Genomic DNA, 18,522 nt, shown 5'->3' with positions numbered 1-18,522 from the left:
ATGGGAGTGGGGATGGGGCTGGGTTGGAGGGTAGGGACGAACGCCGGTCCAGAGGAGCTGTCGGGAAGGAAGCTGGGTGCGCTAGGTGACATACCCGCCGGTGGAAAAGCGTGTGCGTGGAGCAATCAGCCCACTTCCTCACCCGGCCATGCTCCCCGCCACGGCCTCCATCCGCCCCTTCCCTTCGCCCAAAGGCGCGCCCCCAGCGCAGCCCGGCCCGCCTCACCTGGTGAAGGCAAAGTACATGAGGCTGACGATGGTGAAGCTGAGCAGAGTGATGGTGTGCGGCCGGTAGAAGAAGTCGATGGTGATGTCCTCCACTTGCTGCTCGTTGATCATCCGGAAATGCATCTTGTAGTTCACATCATCTTTGCTCAGGGTCCGGCTCCCCACGCAGGACGCCATGGCCCGCCTCCCCGTCCTGCGGCGGCGGCGGCGGCCCCGGCCCGTGGAGGCTGGGACCCCGGAGGTGACGAGCCGCAGCGAGAAGGCTGCTGGACGCCGGGGCCGGGTCTGGCGAGAAGCAAAGGAACTGAGCAGAGGGAAGGACAGGCGCGGGAGGGCGGGGTCGCGGCGCCGCCAACGCAGCCTCGGGCGGGGGACGCCGCTCGCCCGGCCCCGGCTGGCGTTGGGGGACGGGCATCTCTAGGGACTCGCGGTGGCTTTAGATTCTAAATGGAAGAGTCTGGAGGGAGGCAACGCGCAGGACAAGGGAAACTGTGGCCCTTGGCCGGCTCTGTCCCCTGCACGCCGCCCGCTCTTCCCCCACGCAGCCTCGCAGATGGTCTGGCCCACTCCGGCCTCAGCCCACGTGGGCTAGGGAGCTAGCCGCAACCGGCGGGCGGGCAGACAAGTGGGGTATCTGTGCTGCGGGGCAGTTCGCGCGGCCCGGCCAGTCTGGTGGTCCCTGCGAGAAAGACCACGAGGCATAGGCCTCGCCACAGGTAAAGCGGAAGCCGCCGGAGCGCGAGGGGCGTGCGCCCTGCTGGGGTTCGGGTCCGGCCCTATCCTGCTGTAGGCCGCGCCCGGGGACCTCTTGGCCTTTAGGTCTTCAATTAAGGGTGAATAATTTCGTTTTGTTTTCTTGGCAGATGAAACGAAAACGCAATCATGTTGTTTATTCGCGCGCTTTGCGGAGGACGCGGAAGGAGGGCCAGCATGTCAACGGCCTTCCTCCGGAAGTTCGGTTGGGGAACTAAAATGGCCTAGGGAGGGCGTCAGTCAGTAGATGAGAGGCCCCTTATTACGCAGCATCCTCCCACCCACCTTTCATCTCCTGATTTCATTTATTAGCCTTACACAGGTCGAAATCTTGAACCCTCGCCAGAGAATATTTAAGTGCCAATTCCTATTCCTAACGAAATACTAAGGCACGCAGTTGAGAACTAGTATATGACATATTTTAATGGACTTCAGAATTACTACAGGTTTTTTTTCTTTAACTTTAACCTTCCTGATGAAAAGGGTCGTGTTAGCTGATCACGGGGTAGGGCTTTTATACACATGCGCAGATGCTTTACCGGGTTTAAATACTGTGTAAGCAGATGAGCTAACCGTAGTTGCAACTGATTCATTTCCATCCATAAAACATTGGAGCAGTGCAAGGCTCTGGACTAGAGGGAATTGTCACTGGGAGGGTGGATCCAGAGATGAGACCCAGCCCTGCTCTCGTGAACGAACAATTAATCAACTGTTAAGAGGTATACACAACAGTGAAATGATGATGTAGTGAAGATAGTGCGCTTGTAAATAAAAACAGAAGGATAAACATTAGTTGTTTGCATAAAGATCTTTTAATAAATATGGATAGAATTCAAAAGCAAATCGTTCTAATGTGAGAGGAGTTTTAATTTGAGCCTTACTCTAGAGGCTTCAGAGTGGGTTTGGGATTTCAGGAGTTTGCTTTAAAGTAGGACATTGCTTAGACAAACTGAGAAGTCAGAACACTTTGGAGCTTAAGAATCACCTTATTGTACCCGTAACCTTTTTAAAAGTTGTCATTTAAAGAATGGTTATTGAACCCCCCATCATGGGCCAGTCATTGTGCTGGATCACGGTGAGAAACTTAGTCTTAATGCAGCATAACAGGTCTTCTGGCTTCCAGCTCAATGCCCTTATGACATCGCTGTGCAGAGAATGAATATTGTAGGATTGAAGGGAAACACGGCAGATTTGGAGACTCATTTCCCACCAAAGTTTAACAAAAGTCACCTATCCCACGAGGCTATTTATTGTAAATACTTTTTTTCTTTCTAAGATCATTTCAGAACGACAGTGAGACATTTCACTTTTATAAATTCCTTTCAGGAGACTTCCCTAAACCACAAATCTCTAAGAGGAGGTTAGACCCTCAAGCATTTATCTGGTCTAATTCAGAGCATAAAACAAGCTGAATTTCAGTATAGAGAGAAATCAAAAAGTTGTATGCAACAGTTAATTCAGAATTCATTTATGTTTGGTTGTGTAATCAATAATAATATTGATGATGGCTAACATTTGTTGGGCATTTTGCATATGCTGGACTCTATGCTGTATTTTATATGGATTGTCTTACTTAATATAAAATAATATGCACCAAATTTACCCTTTAATTAAGCTAGCTAAATAAAGTCCTTTCCTTATAAAAGTCTCTTTTAAAAACAACTGCTTTTTCGGTCAAAATATACGTATATTCATTGCTGGTTGCTTATTATTTCTGTCTGTTCATTTTGCTTATTAGTTTTGACCCCTTTTTTTAAAAGGCTTTTTCTTTTTTCCTACAAACAGAATTTGGCAAAACTGGTTTTGTTCAATTGTCTTTTGAGGAACAGCTTTATCTGTGTAATAATAGTGCTCAACCCTGAGAATGAAGCAAGAAACAACCTTCTAGATAGCAATGATAATATTTTATGATTCATTTAAGACTAAGTAGAATTCTTCCTGTTTTTATTTTGTGATTAATGTACATACGTAAAATGCATCTGAATAATTCAGTGTTATTTTGTTTTATTTTTATTTTTTTGCGGTACTTGGGCCTCTCACTGTTGGGGCCTCTCCCGTTGCGGAGCACAGGCTCCGGACGCGCAGGCTCAGCGGCCATGGCTCACGAGCCCAGCCACTGCGCGGCACGTGGGATCTTCCCAGACCGGTGCAAGAACCCGTGTCCCCTGCATCAGCAGGCGGACTCTCAACCACTGCGCCACCAGGGAAGCCCTCAGTGTTATTTTGATCAGCAATCTTCTTAAATGTCCTTCAAACCAAATTTCAAGAGCACTTAATTGCATCACCTGTTTTCTTTAAATATTAACAGGTTCAGCTGTAATTTGAACATTTACAGATTTTTGTTTTAATTGTTTTTCTTATGCCACTGATTTTGCTTTTTGTTTTTAAATTGCAAAGTATATCTTTATTTTTCCAGTTCAGAAGTTCCTGTCTTTTGGTTTGTAACTGAAACTGCCTTGTTTTGGGCTTTTCCTGAGCTTAAAAACATCTGACTGCTTTAGGGATCTAAATTTATTAAACTCCTTTTAATTAGAAAAAGATAATTTCCAGTTTATCTTTTTGTTGTTTGAATACTGTTTTAAGCATTTAAGTAAAATACGTTTCTCTTTTTTGATAGTTACGTATTTCTTTTGTAGGCTACTTTAAGAAAAATGGCTCTGCTAGCCCAACAGATACCCAGATGGCTCAACTCAATTAAGTTGAGTAGCTTCCTTACTGCTATGCAACTCAGAAAATGTTTTCCCAGAGCAGGAAAAACATTGTTGCCTGGCTTTTTTGCTCAGCCTCATCTGTCCTCTGACGATTGCTTTCTCCGGTCGGGGTTTAAGACTTATCGGACTTCCTCTGTGTGGAATAGTTCCCAGTCTACCGACTCAAGTAGTCAAGAGATTAAGTGCGCCCCAAACACTCTGCTTCCTTCTGTGAATGAGCCGTCACAAAAGATACCCAGCTTTGATTCTGAACTGTCTCTAGAAGGTAATTTTCAAGTTTCAGAAAATTCCCCTTTGCCCCACTTCGGTAGATTGAACGACTACCTGTTTACATTTTGTTTGCCCGTTTCAAGTCATACTTTGTGCCAGGAGAGAAAAAGAACAATGCCGCTTCTATTCATTTGCTTCTATTATGCCTCTATTTTACTAACTAAGAAAAAGTTTAGAGATTAATATGTATAAGAATGTTTTATAGCTATATGAATAACACTTTCTAAGTTCGTTATTTAGATTCTTTAAAAAAAAAAATTTCTGGTGGTAATTAGGTTTATTAGGATTTAATTTACCCTATTCTATATACCTAGTTAGGGTATAATTTTACCCAAGTAACAGTCCTCCTTTTTGGGTATACGGTCTTATGAATTTTGACATAATGCTTTTAGTTGTGTAACAGCCACCACAAACAACATATAGAACAAAAAGAACAACAAATAGCACATCCCAAAAAGCGCCCTCATGTAGTTTTTTTTAGTCAGTCTTCTCCCTCCTGTGCTTCCCGTTCTAGGCACATTCCTATGCAAGGAATATTTCACCGTAAATGAGATAATATTAGGTTAAGTAGCAGACGAAAGCAAGCAAGCTGGGGGGTAAGGGCAGGGAGGGGTGGCTGGCTATGAGAAATGAGAAAGGGTAGTGATTAGAGACCAAAAATAGAATAAAAAGTCACGGCCCTGATTCCTTAGCCTAAGGTAGGTTACAGTTACCAGCATCTTCTATACTTAAGGGTTTGACTTAAGACAAACCAAACCTCAGACTCAAGGCTATACTAGAGAGGTCAGGTCCTTGGCAAAGGATTGTAGGTGATAGAAACAGAATCATAGAAGTCCTCTTATAGACATATTTGAGAATAACTTGGAGGAGAAGGGGTTGGCTCAAAGTGAAGACACTTCAGGATGTGATGACTTGAACCCATACAATTCAGGCTGGTATGTTGTACTTTTGGCCAACTTAACAAGCTGTGGTAAACTCGATCTCTTTCTCAAAATGTACTTGAAGGTCAGTTGGTCTTTAGCATTCATACCTGTTGATTACAAGTGAAGGAAAGGAATTTTGTACAGCATTTCACCAACAGATTTCTTATCTTGGAGGAATAGTAGTTGATATCTCTAAAGAGTCTTAACCTTACCTCTTAGAAGGTAGAAAATATATGGAATTTTGAGATGTTTCATTCAGAAATGATGCCAAGATTCAAAAAGAAGAAAACTAGGCAAGAGGCTGTCTTTATAGAAAGAGCTTCAAGTGTACAGATTGGAGAGCTAACTCATTTCTCCTTTTCCATATCCTGGCTGCAAAGGACTGGACGATTTGCCTCCATTGTCTCCATTGCAGCCAATTTCCGAGGAGGAGGCCATTCAGATTATTGCGGACCCTGCACTGCCCCCATCTTCATTCACACTCCGAGACTATGTGGATCATTCTGAGACTCTGAAGAAGTTAGTGCTTCTAGGTAAGTCTGAGTAACCTACACTTATTTTATTGCCTTACTTTTTTTTTTTTTTTTTTTGGCGGTACGCGGGCTTCTCACTGTTGTGGCCTCTCCCGTTGTGGAGCACAGGCTCCGGACGTGCAGGCTCAGCGGCCATGGCTCACGGGCCCAGCCGCTCTGCGGCATGTGGGATCTTCCCGGACCGGGGCACGAACCTGTGTCCCCTGCATCGGCAGGCAGACTCTCAACCACTGCGCCACCAGGGAAGCCCTATTGCCTTACTTTTAAAATTAGCATTTTTAATCTTTATCAAAGTACATACACATGCATAGAAGTCAAATAGTGTGAAAAGGCTTCTGGTGATAAACCGCACGCCCAGCTTCATCCTTCCCGACTTCGCACCCCGTTCCCTAGAGTATCTGCTTTCCTAGCTCTTTCTGTTTGTATTTAACCTCTAAATGTGCACGTCATTGCTTATGGTGCTGTTGCTTGGTTCATCAGTTTTAGACATCAGTTAATCTCTCACATGTACACATACTTTTCCCTTTCATTCTCTTCAATTCTCCCAATAGGCTATATTAACAATGTTGAGGTTAATCATTAGTCACTGATTTCATTATAATTCTAAATATTGCTCGACTGCTGTCTAGGAAGTGTGCTATGATTGTTTTCCTTCCTTTTCAACCTTTCATTTTCTTGGAGTTAACGATTGCTTTGTTCTTCATTTGATTAGTTTTCTTTAAATTTTCCTACAACTTCCAATGGCCTCTCAGGACAGTTTTTCCTACAGTCAACCCTATCAGATGATATATTACTTCCATTTCCCTACTACCCTGACCTTCCTTCTGGAGCCCGCTATCCTCCTGATGTGGATGGTTTCTCTCTAGGCCTGCTCCATAACTATCTTAGCTTGTTGACTGGGAGGATGCTCCTAGATCTGGATGGTTGAAGGCAGCCAAGAGATCTGCCTGCAAACTTAGGTTCGTCCTCTTATCAATATTTTCAGTCTAGCACCTTATTGCTACTTTCTGCTTTTCCCATTATCTCTGGACCTGGAACTTCTCTTACTTGATTTTCCCAGATAAGAAACCTCCTTTGGGGGATTGAGAGGAACAGGATGGGCAAGGGATTATCTCAGATCCACTGCTTCTCTCATTGCTTAGTCACTGCCTTAGTTTTCAGTGAAAAGTTAGGAGCTTCCTGGCTTGATATTCTTCCTTTCAGCAGTGCTGCCCTGGTAATCTCTCTAACATTAGTGCTCTTTCTAAAATGCGAATCTGCCTATGTCAGTGACCTCCGTGAAATCCTTCTAAGCTCTTCCTGGTCTGGCCCTTGCTTAGCCTTTCGGCTTCACTTGCTTGCCACTTCCCTCCTTTTTGTTGGCCAGGTCTGACAACTGGAGAACTTAACTCAGGTTCAAGTAACTTCCCAAATGTCTTCTCTGACCCTCCAGATAGAGTGACCCTCCTCTGGGCTCTTTGCATCACCCCCTGCTTACCTCAGTCCTGGCAATAATAACACTATTATAATTGTTTACTCATCTGTCCCTGTGCAAGTTACTCAAATGTATAGGGAATGGCCTTTGTTCTCAAGAAGCTTCAGGTCTTCAGGAGCATCTAAATACACATACATAAGAATAACAGGGGCTTCCCTGGTGGCGCAGTGGTTGAGAGTCTGCCTGCCGATGCAGGGGACACGGGTTCGTGCCCTGGTCCGGGAAGATCCCACATGCCACGGAGCCGCTGGGCCCGTGAGCCATGGCCGCTGAGCCTGCGCGTCCGGAGCCTGTGCTCCGCAACGGGAGAGGCCATGGCAGTGAGAGGCCCGCGTACCACAAAAAAAAAAAGAATAACAAATCCAAAAATGCAAGATGAAGTGATAAATTCCACACAGAGGTACACATAAAGTGTTCTGTGGGTTCAAAGGAGAGAGAAAGATGACATCTGCTGCAGGCATGAAAGCTCAGGGCTTTCCCAGCCCTGTGAGAGGTGCCACGGGTAATGCCAGATAAACGTGAGACCCATGTGGTCCCTACATTTAAATAATTCACAGTATACCTAGAGCTTTGAAATATGTTTCAGCCACTCCTTCATCTGTATGCTGATACTTCAACAGCACGTCTTGGCAGTAACTTAAATAACAGTACCCTAGAGGAACCATGACTGCATTGTTAAGCAGTATTTTTGAGGACTCAAGTGTCCTGGTTCTTCTCTGCTTCTCAGATCTGTTTTCTCCCTTTCTCTGCTTGTTCTTTATCCCAGGAGGCTAACCTCTGCACTCGGCCTCCTTTGCCAGCTGGCTTCTGGGCAGCTTCAGCAGTGGGGGGCACTTGTAGGAGAAGAGGGAGGGCAGGTGGGAGCTGTTTTCCCTTTTCCCTCCCAGCCTTGGGTCATGGAACTGCCTTGTTCCATGGCAACAGCTCCTACTGAGCAGCCCTTTCTTTATAGCTTCCGGCTCCCTCTGGGTTCTCATAACACTCTTTCCTCCTTGTCCCTTTAGCGCTAGGGATGCCCTTGTTTGTTCCCTTGACTCTGCTCACACCACTGTACAGAGTCCCTTCATTAAAGTGTTTTTCATTTGAACTTTCTAGGACAACTACTGTTGCCTGCCAGATCCTGATTGATGCACTAAGTATGTGTAACCATAACTGAATACAGTGGTAATTATAGTTACTGAACTGATGGGGTAAAGCCAACTTAGGCTGTGGTCACCTAGAAGTTAGAATCATGTATTATTCATTTTTTATATCCGCATAAGTGCCTGGTCCCATGAGAGGCATTCAGTGACTATTTTTTCAAGTTAATGAAATCGTGAGTAAGCCCAAGTATTTGTGCTGACAGCAGTGTGCTCTCCTGGTGAGATTCTGCTCTCCTGTTGCTGTTAAGAAGCAGCTTTTCAGGAATTCGATTTCAGCACAGTCAGGGTGTGACGGCTCATGCTGAGTGAGGCACTTCAGCACATGTCATCTGTAATATTGAGTTAAGTTTGGAGTCCGAACCCTTTATGTTATTTTCAAAGCATCCCTTCCCACATTTATCACAGATTTTTGGAACTAGTTTCTATCTTATTTATCCATCCATCGAATAATTTAATTTATTTTTCTATTAGTATTATTTTTAAATTATAAAAGAATTACATCTAGTTGTTAAAAGTGCAGACTGTTACAGGAGAAAGAACTCTTACCATCTCTACATTTCTAGTTCCACTTTCCAAAGGTAACCACTGTCACCAATTTGTTGAGTACAAATTTTCTACCCAAATACATACATTACCCCACCTTTTTCTATGCAAATACATGTATTACAGAAAGCCATACAATGGCTTGTGTAGTCATACTTAATATTATTTTTAAAATTCTGTGTTTTCTTCTAGTAGCTTTAGAGTGGTAGTAATTTCTATCTGAAATTAATTTTTGTATCAGACATGGAAGGAATTATTATTTTTCAAATATATAGCTAGAGATCCCATTATATTTTAATGAATAGTCCATCTTTTCCCTTATTGATTTGAAATGTCCTTATTGTATACTAGATTTGTAGTTCATCCTGGATCTGGTTTTGGTCTTCATTCTGTGTGTATGTGTGTGTGTGTGTAATCTGTTTTTCTGTTCATGATCATCTTATATCAATACCTGTTTTAATATCAAGAAATTTGGGTTTGGAATTATATTTGGATCTAATAATACATGGAATTATAATTTATTTTTCTGGTTGTAGACACCATTAAAAAACAGTGCTTTTATTTCATTGTTTTTATATTTAAGACTGTAAAGTTGCATCTAGAAATCGGTTTGAGAGTTACATTTTAACCTGAAGAAATATTTTTAGCAATATAAAATTTAAGTCTAAACTAAAGTTTTACATTATTTTCAAATGTTTATTTTAAAGATAAGGAATAGGCCTTTCCTATTCATGTTTAATTTTTAAAAATCAGGTAAAAGGAAAAAAGCGAGAGAATAAAATGCTTAGTTTTAATGAGAATTTTGAATCAAGGGTTACTTTGATTCCCTGCCTAATTAACGTGAACATCGAATTATATCCATAACCAAAGTAAAATAACAACTTGCTTTCTCCCCCTTCTTAATCTCTCCTGTCCCTTGTCTCATTTACTTAGATTACCTAAGATTCTAAGGATATGTGAAGGTTGAAGGTGGTATACTTTCTGCTTCGTTTTGTGCTTGAGGGCTGTATATGTTCACCTGCTTCATGCAGACATTTCTTGAGCTCCTTCAGTACTTGTCTTCATGCTAATAAAGCATAAAGAAAATACAATGAGTAAGACACAGGGTAACTTTTATTCCTTCTGTGGAGGGGATCAGAAACAAATTTTTAAAATAATGCTTATAATTAAAGAAATGATAAACTTCAAAGAAAGTAACAATTCATAGGGTTTGTTACCCTGCAGAAATTACCAGTTAATCAGTTACTGTGGAGATCATTAGGGGCACATAAGCATCCTGCAAACAATATTCAAGAAACCATCGGTAAAAATGATGATCCTAGGTCAATATGACGTAGTGAATTTGTTTTGGGTGGAAATTTAGCCCCAAATGCACTGTTTTCCTTTATACATGGCTTTGAAATAAGTACTACATTTTTTAAAAATTTATTTTTATTTCTGCAACCAAATTAGTTTAAAAATCTTTAGAAGTTTCTATTGGCCTGTCTCAGGTCTCCTTGGGATGGGTTGTTGATCTCCATCAGGAATTTCTTGTGTTTCTGTACATAAAGTTTAATGACTCAGCCAAGCAGTTCTCTTCAAATGGTGTTCGTAACTTATTACAGGAGTGGATTTATCCAAGATAGAAAAACATCCGGATGCAGCCAACCTCCTTCTGCGACTGGATTTTGAAAAAGACATTAAGCAAATACTCCTGTTTCTTAAAGATTTGGGCATAGAGGATAACCAACTGGGAACATTCCTGACGAAAAACTATGCTATTTTCTCTGAAGACCTTGAAAATCTTAAGACCAGGTAGGGCTTTTAGAATGATTTTCACATAATCCTAGAAGTGGCTATGAAGAAATATATGTGTAAGTTATTTTTTTAAGTCTCAGCAGCACAAGGATCTACTGAGGTAATTAATGAATGTGAATGTTATTTTTTTGTTATGGACCTTCTTTGATCAAAATTAAGTATCTAAATCATTTCTTTTGTTCAACTACCCATCATTATTTTTATGATTTCAACTTAATGCTAAGTCAATCCTTTGGAAACTGGGATAAGTTTTTTTAAAAATCCATTAACCATGGCTAAATTATCTGATAGTACACTTAAAATTATGAAAGGCTGATCTTTTCTGTTGTTCTTTCTGGACAATTTTTGATGGTAGACATTTGACCTTGTTTTGGCAAATATTGTATAATTTGCTTAATCATTTCTGTCTATTTTGGTTTTTCCTTTTTTTCTTCTTTAAATAGCACTTTTATAAACATCTTTGTACTTCATTCAACATTCAAAGAATTTATTGCATCTGTGAGAATTGATACAGTGCGATAGTATTGATCTGTGAGGTAAGAATCCTGCTGGGCATTGGGCACACCAGAGAGTGAGACAGAGTCTGTGTCTCATAAGTTCACATCTTGGATTTATCATCACCCCCACCTCTCACGTAAATTAGGTCTTCCCAGATTGCCTGAATGAGAACACTGTTCACCCCGCTGCCCAGATCAGAAATACTGGTGTTAACTTTGGCTTCTCTTCTTTTATCATCCACATCTAATAAACTACCAAGGCCTGTTGGTTCTATTTTTATTGCTCTCAAATCAGTCAATGCATTTCTCTTAATCTTCACTTTGAATACTTTACCTCAGGTCCCCATCATTTCACGTGAAGAATACCGCAACTGTCTCCTGACTAATCTGCCTCTAATCTTCTCCCCCTAGACTATTCTCACACCGGTTTCAGAGAGCTTTGCAGTTCCTTGAACTATCAGAGTCTAGTCTCTGAACTAGGAAAAAACAGAACCAAAAAAACTACATTTCTTATATTGAATAGTTTGAACCCTATTATATATGCAAGGCACTGAGATAGACACACTCTCTCCCTTCATGTGACTTACAGTCTGGTGGAATATAGACAGGCTATTACAATACAGGGGAGGGAAAGAATGATTCTAGGAGACTCAGTCTGACATGTCTAGCTCTGCTCCTCCTGACTGTCTGGAACGCTCATTCTCTCCCCATTTAAAAACCAGCTTGCCCTTTTGCTCAAGATTTAGTTCAAGAAAGAGTACATACCAGGAGGTGGAGATCATTGGGAACTGTTTCAGAGGCTGCCTACTGCACCGTTATTATTAATATCCCCATTTTACAGGAGAGGCACAGGGAGGTTAAATAATTTGCCCAAGATTACCCAGCTAGTGTAAGTGGCAGTGGGATTCAAATCCACTTAGTCTAACTCCAGAGTCCTGGCTACTACACTGTACTGTCTCCCTACTTTTAAATCTATGAAGGAAACATAAGCTTAAAAGCAGCTTAAGTTAATTTGCTCAAGATCACACATGCTTCTAACAATTAAAGAATACTCTCATGTAATAGTATAGTCTGATGTTTCCTAAACCTGGCTGACTGCCAAAGTAAACTGGAGCATTTTAAAAAGTTACTTGGAAGTTTTTAATAGGTAATTTATCACATGTACTCAAAAGGGTATACAGTGAAAAGTAAGCTTCTCCTGGAAGAGGCAAAGGTATGATAATCTTTTTTGAACTTACCTTCTGGCTCTGGTATGTACAGCAGTCTTATTTTCTAGAATTTCTATAATAGCACTGATCGCATATACTTGTTTTCTTTTCAATGAAGAGAATTTGAAATGTATTAAAAAGTTGGTTGATTCTTTTTAAGAATTTTCAAATGAATAATCTGCATTTAAGTTATTAGAAATTTTCTTTCGGCTGGGCCTTGTATCTTAATTTTTTATTGGAAAAGTTATCACAGTAGATAACAGTTTCAATAATATTTTTATCAGATATTGATCTTTCCTGTGTCCAAAACAAAGGAAAAGAATGGTAATTCTCCTTCCCAACCTACATATTCCTGTCCCTCATCAGCCTTGCAGGACCCATCTGTGGCGGCAGCTACTATTATCAAGTTTTTTGTTCAACTAGCTAAGAATGTTCTATCATATGCAAGCATGCATGTGTATCTATGTATACACATACACAAGAACACATGTACCTACAGTATGTAGCATTTATGCATACCATTCTGCACCTCACATTCTTACCTTAACTCTATGTTGGGGATAGTTTTTATTGGCTCTGCCTATTTTAACCCTTTTATAGTTTATACTGTGGATGTGTCTAGTCCCCTTTTGGTAAACATGGTGGTTGTTTCTGGCTTTACTATCACAAAGAAGCTGCAGTGACTCCTCTTATATATACATCATGTCACATATTGGTGTATATCTGTAGGATACATTTCTAGATGTAGAAGTTCTAGGTCAAAGGATATATGCATTTATAATTTTAATAGATATTGACAAATTGTCCTTCATACAGGTTTTCCAGCTTACACTCCCACCAACAGTGTACAGAAGTGCCAGTTTCCCTGTTCTCCACACTAATACAGTGTCATCAAACTTTAGGATTTCAGTTCATTTCATAGATGAAAACATTGCCTCATTGTTTTGGAAATGACGTTTGGAGCATCAGATGTTTGGAGGATCTTTTCTTTTTTTTGAGGATCTTTTCCTATGTTGAACTTCTGTTTACATTTCCTTTTCTATAAATTAGAAGTGTCCTTTGCTATTCTTAATTGGGCCTTTTTCTTTTTTTGGTAAGCGTTTTTTTATATATTAACAAAATTAGTTCCTTCTCTGTGACATGTTGTAAATATTTTCCCAGACTGTCACTTGTCTGACTTGGTTGATGATTTCTTTTTTGCCTTGCATTTAAATTTTGTATGTAGTTAAATTTATCAGTTTTTTTCTCTCATTGCCTCTAAGGGACTGGTTTAAAGGGGTAATAGTCACTGAGTATAAAATATAATAAGTTCCAATATATGGTATAAAAGTATCGTAGTCATTAGAAGTAGGCATACCTGAGTTCAAGTTTCAGCTCTGTTATTAATTAGCTGGTGGTCTAAGACAAGTTATTTAACTCCTCTGAGTGTGTTTTTTCAAATGCAATGTGGGAAATTTACCTGGCCCACAGGGGGTTGTTTTGTTTTTTTGTTTTTGTTTTTCTGATGAGAATTAAACAAGATAATGTCCAGGGATATTTCAGGCACTTAATTAAACTGCCTTTTACTATGTTTATAGATTTTAAAAAATCAATAATGTTATTTTATAGTCAAACTTCCTGTATTTTGCTACCTTACTTTGTTTCCCAGAAATTTAGCAGGAAACTTCTCAGTTGTTAACAAAATACATATTGAAGGACTGCAGTAAAAATTATTTATGAAAATACATTCTCGGGGCTTCCCTGGTGGCGTAGTGGTTGAGAGTCCGCCTGCCGATGCAGGGGACGCGGGTTCGTGCCCCGGTCCCGGAGGATCCCACATGCCGCAGAGCGGCTGGGCCCGTGAGCCATGGCCGCTGAGCCTGCGCATCCGGAGCCTGTGCTCCGCAACGGGAGAGGCCACAGAAGTGAGAGGCCCGCGTACCGCAAAAAAAAAAGGGGGAAAAAAAAGAAAATACATTCTCAGTAAATGTACTAAAATAAAAAATTCCAGGAATTCCCTGGCAGTCCAGTGGTTAGGACTCCACACTTCCACTGCTGGGGGCCTGGGTTTGATCCCTGCTCTGGGAACTAAGATCATGCAAGCCGCACAGTGCAGCCAAAAAAAAAATTTCCTCTTTTCAGTCTTAGCCCTGCTTGATGGTCTTTCTTTGTAAAAAGAGTTCTGAATCCCATCTTTTCTTAATTTGTGTGTTTTCTATTCGTAGCAAAAAAAACAAAAAACTTAAATAGAAGCTATTTCATTTTTTTCTACCAACTAGTAAGTCAGATTAACTGAAAAGGGAATCTGTCTGTTAGCGGGTTTCAGAAATATTTTCTGTTTCCAGTTATAAATGGAAACCATTCTAAAGTTGGATGGATGCTCGTTTTGTTTTAACCATATTTGGGGCCATTATTATAGAATGTTTTTACTTAAACTTTTTTTTGGTGTGGGAATATGACACTAGTAAATATTTATCATATGTGCATGTATTTTGTTTGTTTCTCTAGGGTGGCTTATCTACTGTCAAAAAATTTCAGTAAAGTGGATATTGCACAGATGGTCAGAAATGCACCATTTTTGCTGAGTTTTTCAGTGGAAAGACTGGATAACAGATTGGGATTTTTTCAGAAAGAACTTGAACTTAGTGTGAAGAAGGTAAAGAGAAGGAGAGAATTTGTATGTTTCCATGTCAGCTACATTTAGTAACTGTTAAATCTCATGTTTCTAACAGATACTTGGCCTGTATGAATTCTATAAATGCCTGATATTTTCTGTACAAGAATGAATTACCTCGCTAGGTTAATCATATAGCTATATCATTCTGTAATAATTCCATCAAGTTGGTTTCTCAAGTTTTATTCTGAGCACTGGTTTTTTCCCTCAAACAATATTAAGTTTATGTATTTTTGGGTTCCTTAGCATTTTTTTACTGGGTCATATTTTAAATTTTAGTTTTGTATTCCTAGTAATGCCTTGTTTTTTCCAACCTAGTTGAATATGCATACATATTAATAATAGATTGTTTTATAACTGTAGACTAGAGATCTGGTAATTCGTCTCCCAAGGCTACTAACTGGAAGTCTGGAGCCTGTGAAGGAAAACATGAAGGTAGGATGACTGTTAGTTTTTGAGAAATCAGCTTCTTTAAGTGGTTAAGTCCTCTGAAGAGGATAGATTTGCTCCCATCATCTTAAAGAAAACTAGATTGTAAAAGAAATTATTTCTAAAAAGATAGAGGAAATGATATAATAAATACCTAGCAAGCAGTTTATCTTAGTTTATAATTTTTTCACATGTCAACCAGGTGTTACATGAGTTAGTCTCCTTGCAGACATTGATACCCGTAATCCTAGCGGAGCAGGTTAGGTATCTGGATGGGACCTGGAAGCTGCTTCCTTTGCCCAGGGTGAGGGTCTGTGTCTTCGTCACCTAGGCGGGAGACGAGCTGTGGAGGCTGGAGCCAGAAGGCTTCTTTGAAGAGAGCAGTAGCCAGCATATTGCTCTCCTAGAACCTGTGCCAACTGCCAGCTCTAGATCTATCAGAGAACATACCAGACACTCCTTACTGTCCTCCCTCCAAGGGAATAGGATAGAACCAGGGGCAGCTGACTTGTTAGTATACAAAGCTGTCGGAGTATTTGAAATTATTATATTAAGCCTATTTTCTGAGGTGCCTAAAGTGTTTCATACTCGGCCGTTGAAGACATTTTTATTGAGCGCCTGCCCATGCGCTGTGCTGGGGAGATAGTCCCTGCCGTTGTGGAGCTTACGGTCCAGTGGGGGGAATCTCCCGCGGAGCGATGAGAGGAACGGATTGGTCAGGGAGCATGGGATACTGTGAATGCACACAGAGGACCTAACCTACGTTGGAGTGTTTTTTTTTTTTTAATCATCTCTGTTTAGAATTTTGACATGTAGTTTTTCCAGATGACATGCATAGGAGTGTGCTTGGGAGCAGAGGCTCAGAAAGCACTTTGAGAGTCTTACTGTTGGTCTGTGTGGTGTGGGGCCCGTACAGATAACCTGCGCAGGCCTCCTGTGAGCACCGTTACTCTTATTTCATAATTATGCTAGCTCCTTTTGGTGATCTTCATTGTGGTCATCAGGCTGTGATTAGCTCATCCTCAGGAGAGGGGTTTAAAATTCAGGTTACCCCAGAAGCAGGAAACTATGAACCCGTAAGGTCATTGGAATAGCCATCTCCAGATTTTTTTTTTTTTTTTTTTTTTTTTGCGGTACGCGGACCTCTCACTGTTGCGGCCTCTCCCGCTGCGGAGCACAGGCTCCGGACGCGCAGGCTCAGCGGCCATGGCTTATGGGCCCAGCCGCTCTGCGGCATGTGGGATCTTCCTGGACCGGGGCACGAACCCCTGTCCCCTGCATTGGCAGGCGGACTCTCAACCACTGCGCCACCAGGGAAGCCCCATCTCCAGATTTTAATGTCCTTATTTTAAATTTTGAGAGAATCAATGTGTCCCCTGGCATATTACCAAAATAACTATTTCTATCTTTCTCTTAGGTTTACCGGCTTGAACTAGGTTTTAAACATAATGAAATTCAACATATGATCACCAAAATCCCAAAGATGTTAACTGCAAGTAAAAGGAAAATTACCGAGACTTTCGACTACGTGCACAATGTGATGTGCATTCCGCACCACATCATTGTCAAGTTCCCGCAGGTGAGGAGCGCATAGCTCGCTGCTCTGTAAGAGCTGTCATCGCCCTTCATCTGGAGCTGCTCTCCATGTGCACAGTCCGCTTGTGAAAACCCCTTGCTGTTTGTGAAGGAATCAGACCAAATGCAGTAGAGTTCTGAGAGTGGTATTAAGGTCACGTTTCTTTTTGCGCATCTTTTTAGCAAGACCACATCTAGCAAATGCAGTAGATGGATCACTTGTGAAAAGTTTACATCTTCTAGGGCATTCATGTACATCTCCAGAGGAGAAATGAGTGATGAATCTATTTCCCTGTAGTTTGTAACCTAGTCCTCGTTCTGCCTTTGGAATCTAACGTACTCTCTTGTGCTTTTCTCCCTTTAAATTTGAAATAGATCACTTCCCTTAAAGGTCCTTTCAATTCTAAATGTACTTTTCCACTTAGTCTATCTAAATCCATTAGTTAACAAGCCATGTTATAATGATCTCCTACCAAAGCATAAAACACTTCCAGTTAGCTATCATGCCAAAGCCATAATTATATTTTCTAAGCTAATTAGACTTTTTCCTGTTCTTTACTTGGTGAATGACATTATCTGCTTGTTCACAAGAATGTTAACTTTTTGAAAGCAGATCTTGTCTGATTTATACACTGCTGAATTCCCAGAGCCTGGAACTATAATGGGCCAATTAGTAGGCACTGGATAGATATTTGTTGAACACATGATTGATTGAATCTCATAAAAGTCATCCTTCTTTCCTATTTGGCATGTGAATAGACACTCAGTGAGTATTCATTGGATAAATGAAAGATTGAATTTCATTAAAGTGATTCCTCTACTCCACTTGCCAAATGTGTTCTTGATGTAAAGGTGGGCAAAGAACTATGACTTTAATATAACTGTCAGAACTAGACTGCATTTGGTGCAGTTCCCTCACAAATAGTAGTGTTTATGTACGTATCATACTTCACTCTGAATGGGCCCTTAATAGAGCATTTTTCTATTTCATCAAATGCATGTGTATTCATTATAAAAAGTTAGAAGCCTGCAGTTGTGAAAATTTGGCTTATAGAAACATTGTAAAGTAAGTAGTCTTCAACTAAAAAGCAATGACAATTAGTTTTCCACTGGGTTGATAAATAATTCAGTGACAGTAGAGCATGATAAGAGAATATGATTTGAGGATAGAAAAATCAATGAGTCATGGTCTGTATTCTTGTGGAACTCATAATCTAGCGTGGAAGACAAGTATTTAAAATGTAATTGCTTTACATAATGTTAGAGTCTTAACAGATATTGTATACAGCTATTGATTTAATTTAGGAGAGGTAGGAAAATCATAGAAATAATAAGTTATTGATTGTTCATTTACTGTGTGCCAGCTCTGTCTTTACTGCTTTACTTATATTAATTCATTTAATCTTCACAACAACCATATGAGGTAGGTACTGTTATTGTCCCTATTTTCCAAATGAAGAAATTAAGCATAAAAAGATTCAGTAACTTGTCCAGGGGCCAGAGCCAGGATTAGAACTGTGGCAGTCAGTTTGAAAACCCATGCTCTTACCAAAGATATACTGCCACTCTAAGAAGTGACATTTGAGTTGTCAGTTGAATGAACTGGGTTTAACAGTGGACAGAAACTTTCCAAGTAGAGAAAACTATAAACTTGACCAGATGCATCAAAATCAGTTGTTTAAAAACACAGATTTTAGGCTCCCCAAATCCTAGCTTCTGGGAAGCGTGGTTATAGACCTGTGGCTTCCATATTGGGAGGATTCTCAGATTCTTAGGGGTCTGGGTA

The 18,522-nt window shown here is 40.6% G+C and overlaps 2 protein-coding genes across 4 annotated transcripts in view; one reads left to right on the top strand and one right to left on the bottom strand.

The window, feature by feature from the left end:
* Positions 1–538, bottom strand: part of PTDSS1 (phosphatidylserine synthase 1) — a 65,081-nt gene extending 64,543 nt beyond the window's left edge. The window contains exon 1 of the mRNA XM_030862939.2: positions 227–538. Within this exon, the coding sequence (XP_030718799.1) occupies positions 227–405 (179 nt within the window). The 5' untranslated portion in view covers positions 406–538. The remainder of the gene's footprint in view (positions 1–226) is intronic.
* A 21-nt stretch (positions 539–559) lies between these two features.
* Positions 560–18,522, top strand: part of MTERF3 (mitochondrial transcription termination factor 3) — a 28,270-nt gene continuing 10,307 nt past the window's right edge. The window contains exons 1-8 of one of the 3 annotated variants that reach the window (XM_070044038.1): positions 560–944; positions 1,092–1,700; positions 3,618–3,957; positions 5,266–5,418; positions 10,182–10,371; positions 14,567–14,714; positions 15,096–15,167; positions 16,579–16,740. In XM_070044038.1, the coding sequence (XP_069900139.1) occupies positions 3,633–3,957; positions 5,266–5,418; positions 10,182–10,371; positions 14,567–14,714; positions 15,096–15,167; positions 16,579–16,740 (1,050 nt within the window). In that variant the 5' untranslated portion in view covers positions 560–944; positions 1,092–1,700; positions 3,618–3,632. Of the gene's footprint in view, positions 1,062–1,091; positions 1,701–3,617; positions 3,958–5,265; positions 5,419–10,181; positions 10,372–14,566; positions 14,715–15,095; positions 15,168–16,578; positions 16,741–18,522 lie in introns of all 3 variants that reach the window. The other 2 variants (XM_030862946.3, XM_030862942.3) reach the window with 2 other exon arrangements.

The sequence above is a fragment of the Globicephala melas genome, chromosome 17 (assembly GCF_963455315.2).
Source record: "Globicephala melas chromosome 17, mGloMel1.2, whole genome shotgun sequence".
NCBI lineage: Eukaryota > Metazoa > Chordata > Mammalia > Artiodactyla > Delphinidae > Globicephala > Globicephala melas.
The sequence above is the reverse complement of the archived record's forward strand: the minus strand, read 5'-3'. Positions and strand labels throughout refer to the sequence as shown.